We start from the raw sequence: 22,661 nt of genomic DNA on the forward strand, positions 1-22,661 counted from the left end.
TTTATTATTTTCAAAATACATCTAGGTTGCTTGTAAATGCTTATTTTTTTAAAAAAAAGATTTTTTTAACCAGTCAACCTTGACCAGCAAGAATTCATTTTGGGAGATCAAAACGGCAATGTTTTTCATTTCAAGCGGTCATTGTCCGTTGACTGCCTGTTATTTTTTGTGCTGATATATATATATATATATATATATATATATATATATATATATATAAATATATATATATATATATATATATATATATATATATATATATATAATATATATATATATATATATATATATATATATATATATATATATATATATATATATATATATATATATATATATATATATATATATATATATATGAATAATAGCTTTTGCTCTTTATCTATATTGCACTTTATTGCGTATAGTTTACTTATTATCACCCATCCTGGTATTGGTTCAAAAGAAGTTAATATTCGTTCAAAATATGCATTGGCAATAGATGAAAGTTTTAGATTCAGTATGTTTAATTTTATATTGAAAATTTAGTATTTTTATTAAATTTTTTAAACTTTTACTAAGTATGTAAATTTTGAAAGTTGGATATCTGTTACAAATATTTTATAATTTTGTTTTAGGCACATTTAATAAAACAAGTAAGTTTATATTTGTTTTACTTTTTCATATATATTTACCAAATATTCATGTTATAAACATATTGTTTACCTTTAATATTAAATTAGCCAATTGTGCTTTTTGAATAGCATGTTTTAACATTGAGACAGTATTTTCTTTTTTTTTTAATAAAAGTTTTAGATCTGTTATGAAAGGAGATAGTGGATAATTACCCTTTTTTTAAATGTTTACAATGTTGATAAAACCATTAAAAGTTACTTAAAAAGAAAAAAAAAAAAAAAAATGAAGCTTAAGCAAAATATAAAAGTTGAATCTTTTCACCTTATATATATAACATAATATGTAACACCTTTATTTAAAATTTTATTTAAAAAGTTTAAATAAAGGTGTTACATATTATGTTATATATCATAAGTAGTTATAGATTGTAACAGTTGTATATATTTTACATCAGATAAGAGCAATTTATTTAATAGACCTCATTGTATCTTTAATTTTAATCAATACCTATAATAAAGATATGCGATCTTGATAAGTCTAATGAGAATCAGAAAATCATGCTGTGACAAGCCTACTAGAGCAATTAAGTACTTACACCTAGTCCTAGATTGATGCCACTTGAAAACTAGATTGAACCTACGTTGACAGCACTTGCAAATGAATAAAACAGAGATTTTAGGACATTTTAGATATATATAAAAAAAAGATAAATAGGATAAATACAACCCTCTCCTATCTTAATTAGCCAAATCTTTTTTTTTTTCTTTTTTTTATAGGAGAGCGCTTCAAACCTTTAATTTTAATTATTTTCATTTTTTTTTAACAAAAATATATTTTTAACTTAAATGTTTGAATAAAATATTTAGGCTCAGTTAAAATTTCTAGAACTGTCATATTTAATGGATTGATGAAAATGTCATCTTTTTCACATATTTTATTTTTTAAGCGTTTAACTTTTTCTATGTATAGTGTTGTCATGAGTTTTTTTTTTTATCACATTTTGTTTCATTTTAAATCACTTCTCGTTAATTATATTGAATAGATACAGAAATCCAGTATCATGTATCATCTGGTTTAACAACATATACTGTTGAATTTAGTACTGGCGAAGCCACTAACAAGTTTTTTACATTACTCTCAGAAATTCATGGAGGTATTTTACAACAATATTATTTAATTATAATTTCTGAAAGAAGTTACAAACCCTATTAAAATTTTTTTAAACTTTTTAAGTTTTTTAGGTTAACAAATTTTAAAAGAAAATTCAAAACTATTTGCTTAAAGTTCTTAAAAGTTTTCTAGTTTTTAAAACCTTATAGGCTTATGGGTTTGTTTTTTTTAATTAATTTAAGAGTTGATTTTTTTTTTAAATTTACTAAATACATTGTATAAGTTTGTATAATGTTTGTAATAATTATAATTTATGATAATTCTATTAGAGTAACCTGTTTGGTATTAAAAAACATGCATAGTTTTTCAATAATTTTTTTCTTCTTTAGTGGCTCTTATTTCTGGAACAAATTTATCATTTGATTGGTTAAAAAAATATAATAAATCAAGCTGTTCAACTGACGGTAATTCATTTAGCACTTGTGTTGGTAATTATGAATAAGAATTATAGTTTTGGTTGGTGCTTTATTTTCATTCAATATTTTTCTGTCAATCATTATTTTTATCTTTATCTTCACTTTTTATTATCACTTTAAGTTTTCCAATTTTTTGACATGATTTTTTAGTAACATCTAACTTATTTGGAATTTATGAATTAGTGAATGTTGTTTAGAAATACAAATTTAGTTTATGTGCTGTAGGCAAAGATTTTTATTAATGGCAAATTGTTTCAAAAAATAAGTAGATAATGTACACCCACTAACAGTTTAAATCCGATTATTCTTACCTCCACAGGGAATAAGAATTTACTTCACCTACAGTAGTTGTTTTCTATTTTTAAGGAAAAAAAACACTCTTTAATATAGTAGCATAGTTTGAATTTATAACTTTATGTAAATAAATGATCTGACCCTTTAATAACACGTGGAGGGAAAAAAAGAAACCTGAAAAATAATACTAAAAAAAGTTGTTTTTTCTTATTTACAAACTGTAAATGTAAATGTAAATTTGTAAATGTGCAATGGTGGTTGTTCCATTATTGATATATATTCATAATTTACTAATCATCAGAATTTTCTGTTCACTCATGGAATTGTTAGTATTATGAGTTTTTTTACTTAGTTTCACTCAATCTTAAAACAGTTGCCACATGCGTATTAGAATGTAAAATATGGTCTGAAAAGTTATTATTTTTTGTGGGTGATGTTCCGTATACAAACGTTTCTGTTGCTTATTTAGCACAACTTTAATTTTTATTGTGACAATTTTTTAAAAGCTCTGAATTGTGTAACACTGTTGTGTTTCCTATTTTCAATAGACTTAATGAAAACCTTAACTTGTATCAAATTTGAAAAAAGTTTTATATTTTTGAATTAACATGTTTCCTCTTCACATGTGTTTAATATAACTATACCAAAACTAAATTTAACAGACTTTCTGTTTATAAATAATATTTGAAAAACTGCAAAGATTTAAATGTTTTGAATAATAAAATAAAATTAAAGTTTTAACTAATAAAATAAATTAATATTAAAACTTAATAAAATAATAATCACGCTAAAATTTCACTTATAGATAGATATAAACATTTAATTTATAAACAAAAAATTTTAAAATTAATAAAAACTAGTATTGTAGTAATATGTAGTAGTACATATATATATATATATATATATATATATATATATATATATATATATATATATATATATATATATATATATATATATACATATTTATATATATATATATATATATATATATATATATATATATATATATATATATATATACACATATATACATGCATACATACATACATACATATATACATAAATACATACATAAATACATAAATAAATACAAACAAACATACAAACAAAAATACATACATACATACATACATAAATACATACATATATACATAGATATATATATATATATATATATATATATATATATATATATATATATATATATATATATATATATATATATATATATATATATATATATATATATATATATATATATATATATATATATATATATATATATATATATATATATATATATATATATATTGGGGAACTTTTACTTGTTTATTGTAATTTTTTTACTCTTTCATCATAGGTAGTTGGCCCTTAAGTGAAATTAGCAAAATAAGCTTATCAACTCCGGTAGTCAGTAAGTGACTTTTTACAGTTACATGTTTTTTATTAAGTCATGTAACTAAAGTTTTACAATTACATGTTGTGTTTTTAATAATAACTAAATCAATTCTATGTTTTAAGAAAAATATATTAAGTATTTACATATTTTTTACTAAATAAAAATAAAAAACTGTTCTTACCTTTGTTTTGTAGACCATATTGCTAAAAAAAAGAAAAAGATAATTTTTCTAAAAGTTAAAATAAAAGACACACTATGTATAAAAATCATTTTAAATAAACATATAATATCACAGCAAGTAAAAACAAAATTTTACAAAAGTTTAAAAAAGTATGATATTTGAAAATATGATAAAAAATTTAATATCCATTAATAATGAACACATTGAAAATTTTCACAATAAAGTTAGATATGTAGCTTAATTTCTCATTTTTGTTTTATTTAGAATCTATTAGTCATAGTTCATATTTTATAGTTAAGTTGTGAATAAGTTCAACTTTTAGGTGTGAAAGATTTAAAAAAAAACTGTTAGCCAAATAATTACTAAAGGAAATAAATTATTAAACAAAAAAGATTGAAGTTTAAAAGATATTGAAGCAGATTTTTTTTCCTTAATTTTTTTATTTAGAAATAAAGTTATGAAAAAAATGAACTTTATTTACTTTATTCACTTATTTATGTAAAAAAAATACGAATTGCATTGAATTGATAATTAACATGTATTTTTTAAAGGAAAAAAAATAGTATGCACAGTCTATTCAACTTTTTTTTGAAAGCTTGTAAATGTCTAAAGAAATTCCTTTAACATATGTTTTACATTTTTCTGATAACAAAATAAAGAAAAAGATTTTTTTATTCAATTTTTCTAGATTTTATTTTTATTGTTAAGTATTGATTGAATTATGCTTTTTATTGTTGGTTCAAAATATTTATTCTTATAATTTTTTTTTTTACATAATCTTAAAAGCACTTTTAAAGTTTAAAAATATAACTTTTTATTTAGCTGATTGTAATATATCTTCCTTTGATCCTTTTAACAAAGATGACAACTCAAGCAATGTTGACTTACTTAGAGATTTTGTGGATATTAATCCATTTGATCAGAAATTAGAAAAACCACCAACCATATTGAATACTAATGAAAAAGTTTTTGATCTTAAAGATTTTGATCCTCTTTCACAACAAGAAATAGAACAGAGTATTAAATCAGATCAAATGAATTCAGATCTGTTAAGACGAAGTCGTGAAGTGGTTTCAACAAGACTTTCTTCTGGGAAATCATGGATTGAACGAACAATGTCACAAGTTTCTTTTGTTCCTATAGGAAACGAGGTTGGTGTAAAAGTGATGTTTTTGATAAAAAAGTATCTATGTATATATATATATATATATATATATATATATATATATATATATATATATATATATATATATATATATATATATATATATATATATATATATATGTATCTATGTATCTATGTATATATATATATATATATGTATATATATATATGTATATATATATATATGTATATATATATATATGTATCTATGTATATATATATATGTATATATATATATATATATATATATATATATATATATATATATATAAATGTATATGTGTATATATACTCTTTCTGTTTCTCTTAATCTCTTACAGCTTTCTAACTCCGTTTAATGATTTGAGGCCAGCTCACAGGGCGGCCAAAAAGATATTGCCTTTTGGATGAAAAAAGGTAGATTAAAAGTATACACTGTACATAAAAAATCCCGAATATTAATCTTGTTTGATTTGTAGTTTAATTTAAATGTGTAACTTTGAATACTGATATATTTTGTATACCAAATATATCAGTATTCAAAGTTACACATTTAAATTAAAAGCATTTATAAAAAGTAAATAATGATTAGAGTTAAAAAAGTAAATAATTTTTTAAAATTAATAATTAAAATTAATTTTATTTAAAAAATATAAAAAACTTTGAAAACTCTAAAAATAAACAACTTATTTTTTGTGATTTTTCATTAAAAATTATTTGACCTTTTAAAAAAACTTTTCAGAGTGAAGGGGAAAGGCAAATGACCTTTTTTTACTGAGGACCTGTTTTTTTTTTAACTATAAGTATTTTCATTATTAAATAAGCTAATTAGGTATTGTTTTGGTTCTTAGTCTTTCACCCTCTTCATGGAAAAATTGTATGGGCGTCTATGCTACAAAGTCTATGTATTTTTTGAAAATAATGGTAGCTTTATGGAAATATGGGAAAAAATATTATTTGCTGTAAAGTAAAAACAAAACGTCAAAAAAAAAAAGACCTCAAACTTTAATTTCGGTGGCCTCTAAATCAGTGCCCGAATAGGGTCGACGCTATCGAAAACAGTCTATGAGTAGAATAGCCCCTGTTTAGTGTGTATTGTTACTTTATTATGAGTTTGGGTTGAATCGCGTTGGGGGCAACTTGAAAGCTTATTCTTAGGGTGTCATCTACCATCTATGTTTGAATCAAGTTATTTCTTATAAAATTGATGGTTTTAATACCAAAAAGTTTATTGGAGTCTTTGTTTTGCCAAGACTCCTATAGTCACATATTTGGCCTGATGTATACTTATATATAAGTTCACCTATTTGCATTACACATTTGTCACGTTTTTTACCTGATGGATAACAGAAGTATTTACATAGACTATGCAAATACTCCTGTTATCCTTCAGATTGGTTGGTAGTGTTTAATGTTGGATGTTTTAATTGACCACTTTTGTGTCTCTTTATATATTTGACTTGTGCTTTATCACTATTCAATTGTTTGTTACCACAAAAAGTATCATCTGATTTACTTTTTTTTTTATGATTTCATACTTTTTCTAATCAGTTTTAAAAAAGCACAAAGCTAAAAAAATTTTAATAAAAAAGCATATTTACTTGAAATTCTATAGCTGCATTCTCTAACCAACTTTAGATTTTATTTAAAAATTTAAATTTAAAATTCTATCATCATATATGTTAGCTGCAAAGCATTTTAAATCAATTTAAACAAAAATATGAAACCTCAAAATATTGTTAAATCAGTATTTACATGCATTAGTCCTTTCATAATGAAGTCAATTAAACAAGTATTTTATTTTTACCTTTCTACTATTCTTCAAATAACTCTGGAAAAATTTAATTAAAAAGTATTGTAGATTGATATGACATTTAATGTTGTATACAGTAATAAAAAAGTTAACCTGTATGTTTTGATTTAAAAAAAAAAAAAAAACAGTTGAAAAAATTCAAAATTTAAAAAATGTACTAAAATAGTTTTTTCAAAAGTGATTTTAGCTTTTTCTTTTTCATAAATCAAATTTTAAATTATATTATATTGAAAATTTGATGAAAAATTGTTTTTTTCCCTCTTTCATCGCAATTTTCTTACAAATCCATTGCAACAACAGTTTTTTGTTATATTTATATATTTTTTACCTATTAACTCTCTTTAACCAATTATGATTCATAATTTTTCTGAATTTTGGGTTGTTTTAAACAAGCTAGGCAGACTAAAGTCAGTTCAAAGAATCAAGTAATTGACAGTTTCATGAATGTGTCAATTTTACAGGTAACAACTTTAATATTTCTGGCGTTCCAGAAGATTTGCATTTGTTAATGAAACTTAATGTTTATGATGTTATAAATTTTCAAAATCTCCAAAGTCTAACTTCTGGTTTAAATTAGAAATAAATTTAGTTATCTGAAGTTATTGACTTTAGTCTGTGAATCAGTTTTTAACTTAATAATAATGGGCTTTACTGTCAGAAAATTTTGGTTATTTTTATATTCACCTTCACATGGTTGATTTAGTATTAAAGGAGGCTCAATACTATTATTGAGGTCAAAATTGTGGAGGCTCAAAAAAATGTTAGGTAAATATTATGAAAAACCTGTACTTTTCTATGTGATTTTTTCACATAAAAAAGAACACAAATCTTGACATGTGAATCTGCTTAGAAATAAGTTAAGTGTGGTGCTACCAGGGAAAACTAGAAAAAAATTCTTTCAAGAGTATAAACTCAAAAAATTTTAATAATATAAACTTTGTTTTATTTTAAGGAGGAAACTAATAGCAACTCTACAAATGATGCTTTCGATGTACTTGACAGTGTAGATGTTTCCAAGTTAGAAAGTTTTCCACTAAGCATACCATTAAATCGCACATCAACTGATATAAAAGGTTTTCGGGCTAGGGAAAATTATTTAAGATTACACATGGCTGCTAGAGAAAAAGAATTTACTGACATTTACCCATTTAGGTATAATCAGTTATATTGTAATATAATATAAATACATGTGTATTTTAAAAGTAATAACAAATTATAAAATAATATAAACATATTTTATAATAAAAATTTAGTAATAAAAATATAAATATATTTTTTTCTTAGTATATGTTCTTAACTTTTTTATTCAGAATTTTATTATTATTGTTGTTGTTATGATTGTTGTTATATGTAACAATATATACAATCTAATGTATATATTTATACAACAGGTCTATATCAAATATGGCTTATTACAATGTATAATAAATGTTACCAATAAATGTTATAATTAGGGCTGTACCGGATTTAATTTTTTCAAATCCGGCCAGAGCCAGATTTACCGGATTTCTACTGACAAATCCGGCTGGATTTGTCAGTAGAAATCCGGTAGAATCCGGCAGATTTCAAAAAAAAATTACAGGAGTGGAAATCCTGTACATCCCTACTTGATATTAAGAATGGTCATCAATTTTGACCATTCTTAATACCAAGTAAAAACTGTTTTCTGTTAAACTTTATTGTTGTTATTAAAACAGAAGGACACAATTTCACATAACATATCATGACATAACAAAAAATTGATAAATGATTGAAACTTTCAATTTGAAAGTGAAGTAAAGTTTCAAATTGTAATTTTCAGTTTCAAATTGTACTTTAGAAATATAAGGCGAGCTGCATTATAAAGCTACAATGATCATGGAAGACCTCCCCAGCATGGTACATTTGTCGGTGGGGCACCCAAATAAATGCGACCTACTGTCGCCAGAGCTGGCAATCGTTGCACGTTGTCACTCCACCACTGTAGTAGATCAGTATGTCTATTTATTTCTGGTTCTGCAAATACTTGTTTAGCTGAGTGTCAGTGCCTGTTGGTAATTGTTGTTCATGTGCTGTGCCACCAGCGGACGTAGGCTGAACAATTTCATCAATACATTGTCAGAGTAATGATGATCATGTAAAGGAATTATCCAGCCAGGTTTGTTTTGCTGGAATTTCTTTAATTTTGTCAATCTGCTGCTCAGATTGACTTGCATCAATACTCTCTGCACTGTAACTTTGTTGAATATATATTTAACCACATTTGTGTCTTCACTTCAGACTCTATCGTGTGTCTTCACTTCAGATTATCGTGATCTTCCCTTCAGAATTTTTTATTGAGTTGGTTTTAGAAATTAGGCTTAGCTGATTAAATTGCAATGAAATGTAAATACAGATACCATTACAAACATGGAGGTCATAGAATATGGAATTACAAAGAACATTGATTTGTATAAATAAAATATTAAGTATATATGTAAACATGGGCAAAAAAAATGTAATAAATATCTGACCAAAAGTCAGAAATCCAGCAAAAAGTTTGCTGGATTTGTTAACTTTTTGCCAGAGCTGGATTTGAGCCAAATTTATAAAAATGGCTGGATTTCGGCCAAAGCCAAAATCTGGTACAGCCCTAGTTATAATTACAATTATAACATTTATTGGTAAATATGATTTTAAGCACATAAAAATTAACTCCAAACATTTAAAAATATATGACTTAAAACATATAAACAAAAAAAGGATAATTTAAAGTTTGTGTGAAATGGTTTCATTGATGTTTATTATAGTCTTTTGTAATTATTTAATAAACTTTTAACAAGTATTAATAATTATTTCTCCGGTCTTAAAAATATGTGTTTGTTAATGTTTGTTTTTTTAGAGTTATGGGGTTGTAATATTAATTTAAAGTTGAAAGAAAGAGTGATCTTTTTGACTGTATTTTGAGCATATACTTACATAACACTTTTCCTATTTTTTATGAAATCATGTTTGAATTGTATGACTATTTCTTTGTGTGCTTTCACTTACCCATTTATATTGTTGTATTTTTGTATTTCTATGAGAAAAAAGCATAAGATCAGGCCTTTTGCTCAGTTTTTCTTTTTCTTTTTGGTGGTTTAGACCAAGCTTAAATCTTTTTCTTTTTTTAATTTTTAGGATTTTTAATCTTCTTTTTTAATTTGATTACCAAGTTTTCTATTTCACTATAGAATTTAGAGAATCTTGGTAAATCTTTAAATATTATGTTTTTGTGGCCAAAATTATTTTTATCTTAAACTTTCCTACATCATAAGTGTTTGTAACTTTTTGTACTCTTTAAACTATTTAGCAAGAGCTGAATTTTGATTTGATGTTTGCTATAAAACTGCCTTTTTCATTCCTATTAAAACTCTGGAAACCACTCTAAGATTTCTAACTATAGTTCAATTACTCTCCATATTATCATTAATAAGGTCTTTGAATCTTTAATAAACTTTAATACTTTTTTTATCTTTATATACCACACTATATATTCTGGTCTTGATAAAATAAAATGACTATTTCACTGTTTAGAGCAGGCAGCCGATCTTGAATATGATTTCGTTTCCTTATTATCTGGAGCTTGCAGTTGTTGACATATTTTGACTCAAATAAAACTCTATTTTCAGCTATATTTGCTGTTTACAGTTGATTGTTAATTCAATAATTTTGGTGTTTCTATATTTATAAATGGCAACTGATTGAATCTTTTATTTTATGTCTCAGATTATCTTTAAAGAAATATAATATTAAAATCAATTTAAATAAAGTTGATTGCAAAATCAGTATCTGATAAGTTTATCTTTATTATAATACAAAAAAAAAAAAAAAAAAATTAAAAGGTCATTATTTTTTAATAAAATATCAAAATTATTATTAAATATTAACATAACAACATGTAAAGTTCATAATTATTTAAAATATTTACATATACAGGATGAGGTCCTAACAGAATTAGGTTTTACTTTTGTAAGTATTTTATAAAATTACTTTTTATAACTTAAATGGCTTTTACATAAATAATTTAATTATTATATGGCTCTTAATTTCAGTGTATTTACGGGTACTTGGAATGTTAATGGACAATTAGCTTTTGAATGTCTAAAGCCTTGGATTGACTGCAATGTTGAACCTCCAGATGTTTTAGCTATAGGGTGAGTCAGTTTGATAATACATGTAGATATGTTGTTAATACATGCACAATTCAAATAGTTAATTAAGTTACACATAGCCACAGCTTTGTTAAACTCATTAGCTGAGTATACTCATCTATATTCAACTCATATGCCAGGCTCTTTTTTGTGGCATTTACAGTAAATGTTGAGCTATAGTAACTACGATGGCTGAAAATTGTCCAGTAATTCTTTAAATTTATCAACTGATGTTGCCTCGATGACATCTGGCGAACCAGTCATTGATTACACGGTTGTTGAAAAACCTTTGTCTGACTTTGTCAAAATGTAAAAGTTTTTAAAATTATTTTTTAATCTTAAAATTGATTAAAATATATTTACCAATTAATTGAAAATTATCACTTTATAAATGGTTCTATAGAAGGCTCTATAAAAAATTCAATATTTAATTAATTCTAAATAAAAAAAAAAATGACTGAAATACAAAGGAGACAAGTTTTTTTTAAAACAAACAAGTACATATAAAATGAAATGTCAAACCAAAAAAATTGTGCAAAAAACATTTATTTTCCAATACTTAACAAATTTTATGAAAAAAATTAAAAATTCAAAAAAAATTTAATATATAATGGTATTTCTTTGAAATTTTTTATATAAAAAAAACTTTCTATTAGTAATAGATAATTTCTATTTCTAATAGAAAATTTAAAATTTTGCAATTGATTCGTTTTTGGTTTAACAGTCTTATTTTATTATTCTTATATTAGAAATTTAAAAAAAAGTTATTATTGTCTGAAAAACTACATCCAAGCAATCTAGTAGTTAAAAAAGAATATCAACTATTTTGTGTCAATTGGAATATGTTTTTCAGCTAGACTAGAAGTGCCCATTCATATAAAAGGTAGATGAATATTAATATTCATTAACAGAGCTCAGAGTTGATTCTGAGCATGCCCTGAATTTTTTCTAAACTTTAGCTAAAAAAATTGTTATAATTATGAATAAAATAGGTAGCAGTGTTGTCTGCTAAGTGGCAGACATCATTCTATGATGTTTGTGTTTTGAAAATGGTTCAAATTGAGCATTAATTTTTAATTTCAGATTTTACATTTTTTATCTGTAAAACTTGATAAAAAGAAAATTTGATAAATAATAATATAAATGCTCTGGTGAATTTAACAGTGCTCAATATTATGAAATAATAGAGGGTTTATATTAATATAAGTAATTGTTTAAATAAAGTTTCATAGTTTAAAAAATCAAGTGGATAGAAGTAGGAAATAAACAAAATTTTTCTGTGGTCTTAATTATTCCTTTTTTAAATATGTATATAATAGTTTGGTTAAGATGTTGTAATTTTATCACTTGTAGTGATCAACTGAAATTCTGTTTCAGTATCGGTTTCAGATGCATGTTAATTTGAATTGATACCAAAATTTCGGTTTCAGTACTTTTTATAAATTTGGTAAAAAGCAAAATTTCAGTTAAAAAACATACCAAAACCAAAAAGGCTTAAGACTTAAAATTTTTATCTAATTAAGAAAAATAGATATTTTTGAGAATTTTCTCAAAATATTTCGAGAATTTGCACTAAAGTTTGAAGAATTTTCACCAAATACCTTAAAAAATTCTTGTTTTGCAGAGAAAATCAAACCAGTTGTTAACTTTTGAAATTTCAGTTTATTTTGGTTTTGGCTTTTTTTTTTGTTTCAGTTAATCACTAACTGCTTGCAACCTAGAAGTGGTCTGTATGCATGATATTTTAAGGATTAACAGTAAAATTTTAATTGCTTTTTTTAAATAGCTTTTTCCCATAATCTTTTCAGTACAATAAAACAAGAGTAGAAAATTAAATTTATAAAATAAATATGTATATACATACATATATATATATATATATATATATATATATATATATATATATATATATATATATATATATATATATATATATATATATTATATATATATATATATATATATATATATATATATATATATATATATATATATATATATATATATATATATATATATATATATATATATATATATATATATATATATATATATATATATATATACAGGGGCTATTCTAGGGTTGTAAAATCTAAAGCATTCTTTCTAATGACATGTCCACCAATTAGTACATTTTGTTCACGTGCGTTCATAAATCATTTATATACAGCTTTAACGGATTGCTTTTCAAAACATAACTTTAGTCTCTTTGCTCCAAATGAACTAGACTCTTAATGATTATGCCTTTTTTATGGCTTATCTAGTAAGTTTAAGAGTTTTGAGGAACACTAAACTTTTTTTCATTCTTTTGAGTTTGACCTTTTTACGAATTTTTAAAAGCAAGATATTTATCTTTGGTTAGTCCACCATGTTAAAATTTACACTGCACTATGTTTAATGGGTTCAATTTTTTTATATTTTGATAACTTTATTTTTTTTTTACATATAGCAACTTTCATTCCTCGCGAATTTTACTTAATAAACTCATGCAAATATCCACCAGTTATTTGAACCTGCAGTTATTCGAAATTTTGTTTATTCAAAGCAATTTTTGCCTATACATACATATATTTTGATTATAATACATACATTTATTTTGATAACATTCGATTAAGTTATATTTTAAAATGCAATGCGCTGGTATCTTGAGCCAAAGGAAAACTTTGATTAACAGACAGGGTGTTTGTCAAGGGGAGCAAAAAATTGCTTTGAATAAACAAAATTTCGAATAACTGCAGGTTCAAATAACTGGTGGATATTTGCATGAGTTTATTCAGTAAAATTCATGAGGAATGAAAGTTGCTTTGAATAAACAGGAAACTCAAATAAGTACCAGTTCAAACAACTGGGAGTTTACTGTATATACATATGTATATATGTATGTATGTATTCAAATATCTATGTGTATGTATACAAATATCTATGCATAAATAGCCTTGCATGAAACATCATACTGAAATAGTCATCTGCGGAGGTTCTTTTGCACGTTCATTGATTTAGGTTTTGGCAGGTATTACCTAGGTATGAAGGATGTTTATGATGACAAAAAAAGATTTTTTTTTTAATGTTCTTTATTTTCTTCTTCTTTTTTTACAAAAAAGTTGTTCTTAAGAATCAGACTTGAATATATAGAATGAGAAAAAAATATACATACTAACAATTCTGTTCTTTTTTAAATATTTGCATTGTAATAGGCAAAATTATGCATACGATGTAAATTATTTTAATTTTGTTGTTGTTTTGCTCTAATGGTTCTTCAAAATTTGGAAGAGTTGGAGTTAGCTTTGCTTATTTTGCTCCAAATTAAAAAAATAAGCATATTGCGTCCAAAAATATAACTCAGAAGCAATAACTTGAATATTATTTTCTCAATATGTTTTGTAAACTTTTTTATTATAGTCAGCCACAAATTTTTTTAGAACAGGGAGAGCAATTTAAAATAAAATTTAATCTTCCTTATAGTTCAAAATTTTCTCCACAATTGGCCATTTAAAACAGTTTTTTTCATATGCTATTTTCAATAACTGAGGATTCTCATCTTTACAGTCTTTACAACGTGACTCATATATATAGTTTCCATGATATAAATCATGGTACTATCAGTAAATTAATCAGTATTATCAGACTTTAAGAAAGACCTTTTGGTAATATCATTATCTCCTTAATATCATTATGTTGGTAATATCATTATCTCTTTTTAGAAAGAACATATTACTGTGCATGGTTATGCCTTTTTTTTGGATTAGTCTTTTTGACTTTTTCTAGAATTAACTGGGATTTTTTGGTTAAATTATTTTAACTTAAACAAGTTTTCTAATCTAGATTTACAAAGCATTTGACTTTTAGATTTTTTCTGCTGTACATCTTAATAAGGTGTTTAATGTAATTAAAAATATAATTTACTCTTGTTAATGTATCTTGAAGCCTATCTTCATTATCTGCTGTTTTTACAGCTGCTAGAACTGCTTGGCTAGATTTAAATAGATTTAAACAATCAGCACATCATTTATCATCTATATGTGCCAGAGTATTAATTATTTATTTTAGGATTTAATGTATATGATAATGCAAATGATATTGAATTAAGGTAATTAATTTCTTAAATAATTTCCCCAATCACAATACTCTGAGTAAATTTTGAAGGCAATCAAAAACATATTAACTTTGATACCTAAGATAGTCTGTCAAAGTGAAGATTATCAGGTAAATTGGGTTTTAATGTCTATGATGGGAATGATATTGAATTAAGGTAATTTATTTCCCAACAATAATACACATAAGAAGTATATTTCTTTGAAGGCAATTAAAAATAAGTCAATTAAAATTTTGTCAATGTATTTATCCTGCTATAAAAAAAATAAGGTAATTACCTAGTGGACACAAGATGTGTTTAAGACATCTAAAACATGCTCAATTTTAAAGTCAGATCAGAACCATTCATTAGAAATAAAAACTAGATTATTACTAATTTGACCAAACATAGAATGCAATTTTGCAATATGGTTACTTGCAGCACACTTACTGTTGATCAGGGATTATCTCTTTCCAGATATATTCGAAATTCTGGATATTTTAATTTTTCCAGAAATCCAAAAATTTGAGTCTTGATTTACAATTAACTGTAATGTTTGTTTCAAGTTATTACTGTTTTTTTTTTTTTTTTACATAATATTAAATTGCAACAACATATATTAAATGTTTTTAATTTGGCAAAAGTTCAATTTTTAATTCTTTCAATTCAATAATTAGTCCAATAATTTATGATATACATATAAATATATATATATATATATATATATATATATATATATATATATATATATATATATTTATATATATATATATATATATAATGCGGTAGTGGTGTAGTGGTAAAGCGCTCGCTTTATAAGCGAGAGGTTCCGAGTTTGATCCCCACCACGTCCCTGGTAGTACCGCGCTCAACTTGTTTCTTGGCGCAGCGGCCTTGTTCGTCAAGGTTTGTGTTTCGGAGTTATAGAGTTGAGAGAGGGTTATAACCACTATTAAGTAGCCTCCTCATCTGTAGTGGCCTTCTCGGCCTTGGGGAGGTGAATAACAAAAAATATATATATATACATATATATATATCAGCATGGAAAATAAGAAATCAAAGAAGAGTGACCAGCTAACACACGGAATTGACAATCAATTGTTTTTTTTGGGCGGTCAAAATTTTTATTTTTTTCTTTGTTTAAATTTTCATCTGAGTATATAAAGAATGAGAATAATAGTTCTTCATGACTGAAACTAAACACGCAAAAACAACTTGCTTGAAAATAAATGAAATCATATTCTTTTTAAAATAATAATTATAAATAAAATCAATACATTTTTTAAATTTAAACTTGCAATAATTAATGTTCAAATTACCTGTTAATGTTAATTTGTTTAAAATAATGTTTGATAATATAAGTAATTTAGTGTTGATCTTTTTTTTTAAATATTAAAACAAATTATATCAAGTATTTTAAAAATTTGAGTTGAATCCTTAATACTAAAAGAAATCGTTTTATGAAATGCTATTGAAAAATGTCATGAGTGTTGTTTGTCTCTTTTTACTTGTTTCTATTAAGAAAGAGAAAAAAATTGCCAATGCACAATTTTTAGTTTATTTAAAAAAAATTCATTTATTGCAATGACTTCTCATTGGTGGGAAAATGCTACGAAAAAAGTATTTTAATGAGCTGAGATATTAAAAAAAAATTTATTTCAGATTTTTTCTGCTCATTTTAAAAACCATTAAAATTAGTTATTAATAACATTATCAACACTTGTGCGCAGAAACTATTTAAACTTGATACTTAATATGAAAAAGATAATTGTTTTATGAAACACTATCAAAGTTACTAGTGTTACATAAAACAAGATTTTACTAAATATATATATTTTTAAAAATCTTATTATAGAAAATATTAAATTTATTTATAAATCATTCATACATTTATTACATTTGCAGCAAAAACTTATGAGAAAATAAAAAAAAAAAAATAAAAAAAAAAAATGTTCTCAGTTAAATACAGCAATTATTATATACATGATATTATTTTTAAAATAATATATTAAATATTTTTATTAAAACAGTAATAAAATAAAAACTTTATTCATTTATGAAATAAAGTTTTTAACCACCAGTAAAATAAAAGTAATTTTAATAAGAGAATCAAAAAGAAAAAAAAAATTTAGTTTATGTCATATATTCATTAACAAAGCAAATTAAAGTTGTAAACAATAAAACCATTTTAATCACTTATTTGAATCAGTGCTTTTTAAAAGGTCGGTTTTGCTCAAAACTTACATATTTATAAGTTCTCTTTAAGTTTAAATTATGCCAAAATTAACCCAAAATATTAAACATAAAAAACCATCCCCACCACCTAACTGTTTTAATATATTCTTTACTAACATTTGTGGTCTGTGAAGCAACCTTCTATTAGTTGAATCTTACTTATTGTAAAATTGACCAGACTTGCTTTCTCTTAGTGAGAATTTAATTTCTGTTATTCCTTCTTTAGATCTCAGTGTTGATGGGTAATATCCTTTGATTCGCAAAGACTCCAATAGTCACATGCTTGGCTTGGGGTATACATATGCTTTAATTCACTTATTTGTTGTAAAATCTAGTTCGAATCCTTTGACCATTCTTTTATGTGCTTCTGCTTAGCATCACTTCACTCTATCACCTTTCTCTTTGTTCTTTATTGTTATCCTTCGTCTAAATTTCTAATCAAATTGACCATGCCCTCTCCTTTTACCCCTCTCCCGATATTGTTGTTATTGGTGACTTCGATGTTCATCACACTGAATGGCTTGGGTCTAACACCTCTGACCCTACTGACACTAAAGCCTATAACTTCTGCATATCTCAATCTCTTACTCAGATAATTAACTTTGTGACTCGTTTTCCTGACAACCCTAATCATTTACCTTCTCTCCTTGATTTATGTCTGATCTCTGATCCTAGCTTTTGTTCAGTTTCTCCTTTTTCTCCTTTAGGTGGTTCTGACCATGCAATAATCCCTTTAAATCTTTTATCTCAAACTTCCTTTTTAGACTCACTCTATCATCGCACTAATTACTACTACCTTATAGCTGAATTGGATTCTTTTCGTGATTTTCTTTGTGACGGTCCTTGGGCTGTGGTCTTTGCCCTCTCAGCTGAAAAATGCGCTTCCTACATAATCTCCTGGATCCTGGCAGGTACGGAAGCTTTTATTTCTTCTCGTCGTTACCTTGTCAAGCCTCATTCTACTCCATGGTTTTCACCCTTATGTGCAGCTATATCTAATCCTAATCATTTTTTTAATCTTTTTCAAAAGAACAACTCTCTTGAGAACAAACTACTATTTTATTATTGCAAGAAATCGATGTAAAAAGGTGCTGTCAGATGCTAAGCTCCATTATTCTCAGTTCACTAAATCTCGTATCTTATCTCAGAAGTTAGGCTTTAGAGACATTAGGAAAGTCTTTAACAGCGTTGTTAACAAAGAAAGGTCTAACATTCAATCTCTCATTCATGGGACTATTTTTATTACCTTTCCTAAGGAGATAAGGCAGAACTATTTACAAGAACTCTTCTTCTAATTTGACTCTTGAATCCTATGGCCATTCTCTTCTTTCCATTCCAATTAAACATGTTAAACCATTGTTAGACATTCAAATCTCTCCAGCTTTCATTGCTTAAGTCATATATCGATTAAACTCTTCTACAGCTTGTGGTCTAACATTCCTATCATAGTCTTACAAAGTTCAACAACAAAGTTGTTGCTCCAATTTTTAAAAACTCTAGTGAACATTCTGACCCCTCCAATTATCGTCCGATCATTCTTCTTTCTGTTATTAGCAAGGTCTTTGAGTCTTTGATAAATAAATTTCTTATATCCTATCTTGAGTCAAATAACTTACTGTCAGACAATCAATACAGTTTTTGATCCTCTTGCTCTAAGTCAGACTTGCTAACTGCTGTGACTGAAAGATTTTATCGTGCATTAGATGGAAGCAGAGAGGTTAGGGCTATTACTCTTGATATATCTAAGGCTTTCAACAAAGTTTAGCATGCTGGGCTTCTTTGTAAGGTTGTTTCATATGGTGTATCTGGGGAAGTTTTTGAGATAATCAAATTGTTTCTTTCTAACTGCTTTATTAAAGTCATCCTCAAAGGCCAACACTCTTTTTTTTTCCAGTAACTTCTGGAGTACCTCAAGGTTCTATCCTTAGTCCTATTTTGTTTCCTATCTGCATTAATTATCTTCTTGACAACCTCACATCTAAAGTAACTCTTTTTGCTGATGAATCAACTTTATACTCCTGTCTTGAGAAAAAGTCTTCTCTTTTCGATTGCTTAGAACAAGCAGCCAATCTTAAATCTGATCTCATTACTGTAAATGACTGGGGCTCACAGTGGCTTGTAAATTTTAACCCTAAAAAAACTCAGTTATTTACTGCAAACCATTACCGCAGTACTGTCGAAATTCCTATATTAATGAATGGCAACCCTCTCACTGAGTCCACTTCTTTTTGTCTTCTTGGATTATGATTTAATACTGACTTTTCATGGAAACCATATATACAATTGATTGCTAAATTAGCATCTGCTAAGGTTGCTTCTCTTTATCATACTTGCCATTTTCTTATTCCTGATTCCATTTTCTACCTCTACAAAACTTTTATTGGTCTTGGTATGGAATGCTGTTGTCGTATTTTGGCTAGTTCTTTTAATAATGCTTTTTCTCTTCTAGACAAGGTCCAAAAACATTGTAAATGTAGTTGCACCTGCTCTATCTGCTAAGCTTGAGTCTCTTTTCTATCGTCGTAAAGTTGCATCTCTTTCTCTTTCTACAAATACTATCATGGTCACTGCTCAAAGGAGCTATCATCTCTAGTTCCATCAACTAAAGCTCATTCTCGATTGACTCGTCATTTAGCAAAGTCTCATTCTTTTACTGTATCTGTCCCTGTATGCTCTAAAAGCTTTCTTTTATCTAGTCCCCCCCCCCTCTTCCACACAGACACACACACACACACATACACTTTAACCCTTTGGAACTCTCTCCCATCTTTTGTTTTCCTGACTCATACAACCTTCAACTTTTTAAGTCTTCTGTCATCCATTTCGTTTCTTTTTAACTCTATTCTTTTTTTCTAATAATACCCAACTTAATAGTGGTTGCTTGCAGCCTTGTTGGGAGTGAATCAGAATTAAATAAAAATTAAAAATCTCAGTGCAGAAGAGCCAATGATTTTTTTCTTCTATTTAAAAGTTAAGTTCTGCATGAGGTTTTGTTTTAAAATTCCTGTTGAACTTTATCATATTATCCCTTCAAACCATTAACTTGCTAACTCCCAGTTTTTTTGGGTCCATTTGAAAAAAATCTTTGCTTAACTAAGACTTTTACTTTCAGTTGCATTAAAGTCTATGTAATAAAATATCAAAACTTCCAACATTTCAATAAAAATTCCAAACTTTGAATGCTTAAAAATTTAATATCTAGCATAATATTTTACTTATAATAATTTATTAAACTAAAACTTCATTTATAGCTTCGGTTTTGTTCGATCACATTCTATTTATAAATGACTGTTATATCTAAAATTTAAAAACATTGAATAAAATTCAAAACGTTTGAATATCAAATACTTTTGTGTCAAATATAATTTAACAAACTAAATATTTTTAACTGATATCTTCAAATTGGTCAAGCTTACATTAAAGTGTATTTATTAAAAAATTTGAAGCTAAACGAAACTAAAAATTAAATTAAACTATAACAGAAAAATTCAAAATACTAAGTCTCCTATCCTCCATAAGTCAGACATTTTCAAAAAGTTTCACATATAGGACTTTGCTTAATTCATTAAGTCAGACAAAGTACAAATATCTTCTGAGTTAATGGGATTGCACTGTTTACTACAGGATTCACAAACAACAAAATAAAAAACGTAACGTCACTAGTTTCATGCTTTCATAATCTGGTGTTAACTAGTGTAATAAATGCATAAGTTATTTATATCTTATATTTGTATAAGTGTGTATAAATATATATATATATATATATATATATATATATATATATATATATATATATATATATATATATATATATATATTTTCAACATCTTCACTTCCAACAAGGCTGCAAGCAATCACTATTAGCGTTAGAAGTTACTAGAAGAGAAAAGATGAAGTTTATAGAGCAAGGTAATGATTGACAGATGCCTCAAATATTGCAAATTATATGAATCAGGAAAACAAGATGAAGGAAGCGATTTCCAAAGATTTAATGTTTGAGGAAAAAAACTGGACAAATAAAATTTTTTAGAGCACTTAGGAACAGTCATAATAAAAGAATGAGACTTAATTAAATGATGAGTAACACAAGAGTGAATTTTAATAGATGGCACAGGTGGCAATCAATTTGATATATGGTTTCCGTGAAAGATCGTAAGTAAATATTAATCCTAAAAGATAAACAAAAGATGAATCATTGAGTACATTATTGTTCATAAATATAGGAAAATCTAGACTATTGCGATAATAATTAGCTGAAAAAAAATGAGTTTTCTCTTAGTTAAAGTTCACCAGCTACTGACCCATTCTGTAGCAGAAGTAAGATCCTCTTCAAGCTTAAATGCCAAGCAATCAGAGAGGGTTAGCTTTTTATCGAGACAAGAATTAATGTCCGACAGCTCCGGAGAACACTTCTGCAAGATTATAACAGTTATGTTGTCCAGACCACAAGCTGTAGAAAAGTCTAAACAGGAAATCACTTAAGATACAGAAGCTGGAGTGATATGAATGTCAAGCACTGGATCAACCTGTTTGTCAGCTATATTATGTAGAATGCAACTGGTGGAATCAAGAGATGATATTGATGACAATCTCTTAGCAAACATTTCAGCTTTGTCTTTAGGTGAGGTGACAAAATCTGAACTGTACAAGAGAGGTGGAACAACAGATTTACCATTCTTATAGATACTGTTAAAGATTCTGTAGAAGTCATGAGAGCCTAATTTTTGAGATGAAAGACTATACTTCGTGACCTGAGAATAGCGGGCTTTGGCATTGAACAAAACTTTTTTACCATGGTTTCTAGCAATAGTAAAACAGGTGTCTGTTTTCTGGAGAATTGTTTTGCTGATAAATATGGAAGTAATGGTTTCGATCAGAAATTGCAGCAGCACAATGCAAGGAAAATCATGGAGAAGAGCAAGGCTTGTCTTGGAATTGTCGAGAGGGAATAAAAGATTCCATGCCACCCTGAATCCAAGAAGTTATGTAAGAAGCACTTTTTTCAGCAAGAAGACAAAAGATTTCTACTAAAGGGCCATCACGAAAAAAATCACAGAATGAGTCCCTGTCAGCTCTAAGGTAGTTGTAAGAGGTACAATTATAAGGGGATTCAGAAGATGAAGAAGAATGAAATAATAGTTTAATTAGTGAGTTCAAACCCTGATCAG

At 26.0% G+C, this 22,661-nt stretch overlaps 1 protein-coding gene across 2 annotated transcripts in view; it reads left to right on the plus strand.

Moving 5' to 3' along the window:
* The window catches only part of LOC101238065 (inositol polyphosphate 5-phosphatase OCRL), an 88,769-nt gene that overhangs the window by 7,811 nt on the left and 58,297 nt on the right, over positions 1 to 22,661 (plus strand). For both annotated transcript variants that reach the window (XM_065793814.1, XM_065793815.1), the window contains exons 4-11: positions 408 to 499; positions 618 to 635; positions 1,658 to 1,768; positions 2,115 to 2,189; positions 3,859 to 3,912; positions 4,901 to 5,229; positions 7,988 to 8,187; positions 11,088 to 11,189. In XM_065793814.1, the coding sequence (XP_065649886.1) occupies positions 408 to 499; positions 618 to 635; positions 1,658 to 1,768; positions 2,115 to 2,189; positions 3,859 to 3,912; positions 4,901 to 5,229; positions 7,988 to 8,187; positions 11,088 to 11,189 (981 nt within the window). The remainder of the gene's footprint in view (positions 1 to 407; positions 500 to 617; positions 636 to 1,657; positions 1,769 to 2,114; positions 2,190 to 3,858; positions 3,913 to 4,900; positions 5,230 to 7,987; positions 8,188 to 11,087; positions 11,190 to 22,661) is intronic.

This window comes from Hydra vulgaris, chromosome 03 (genome assembly GCF_038396675.1).
Source record: "Hydra vulgaris chromosome 03, alternate assembly HydraT2T_AEP".
In the NCBI taxonomy this organism is placed as follows: Eukaryota; Metazoa; Cnidaria; class Hydrozoa; order Anthoathecata; family Hydridae; genus Hydra; species Hydra vulgaris.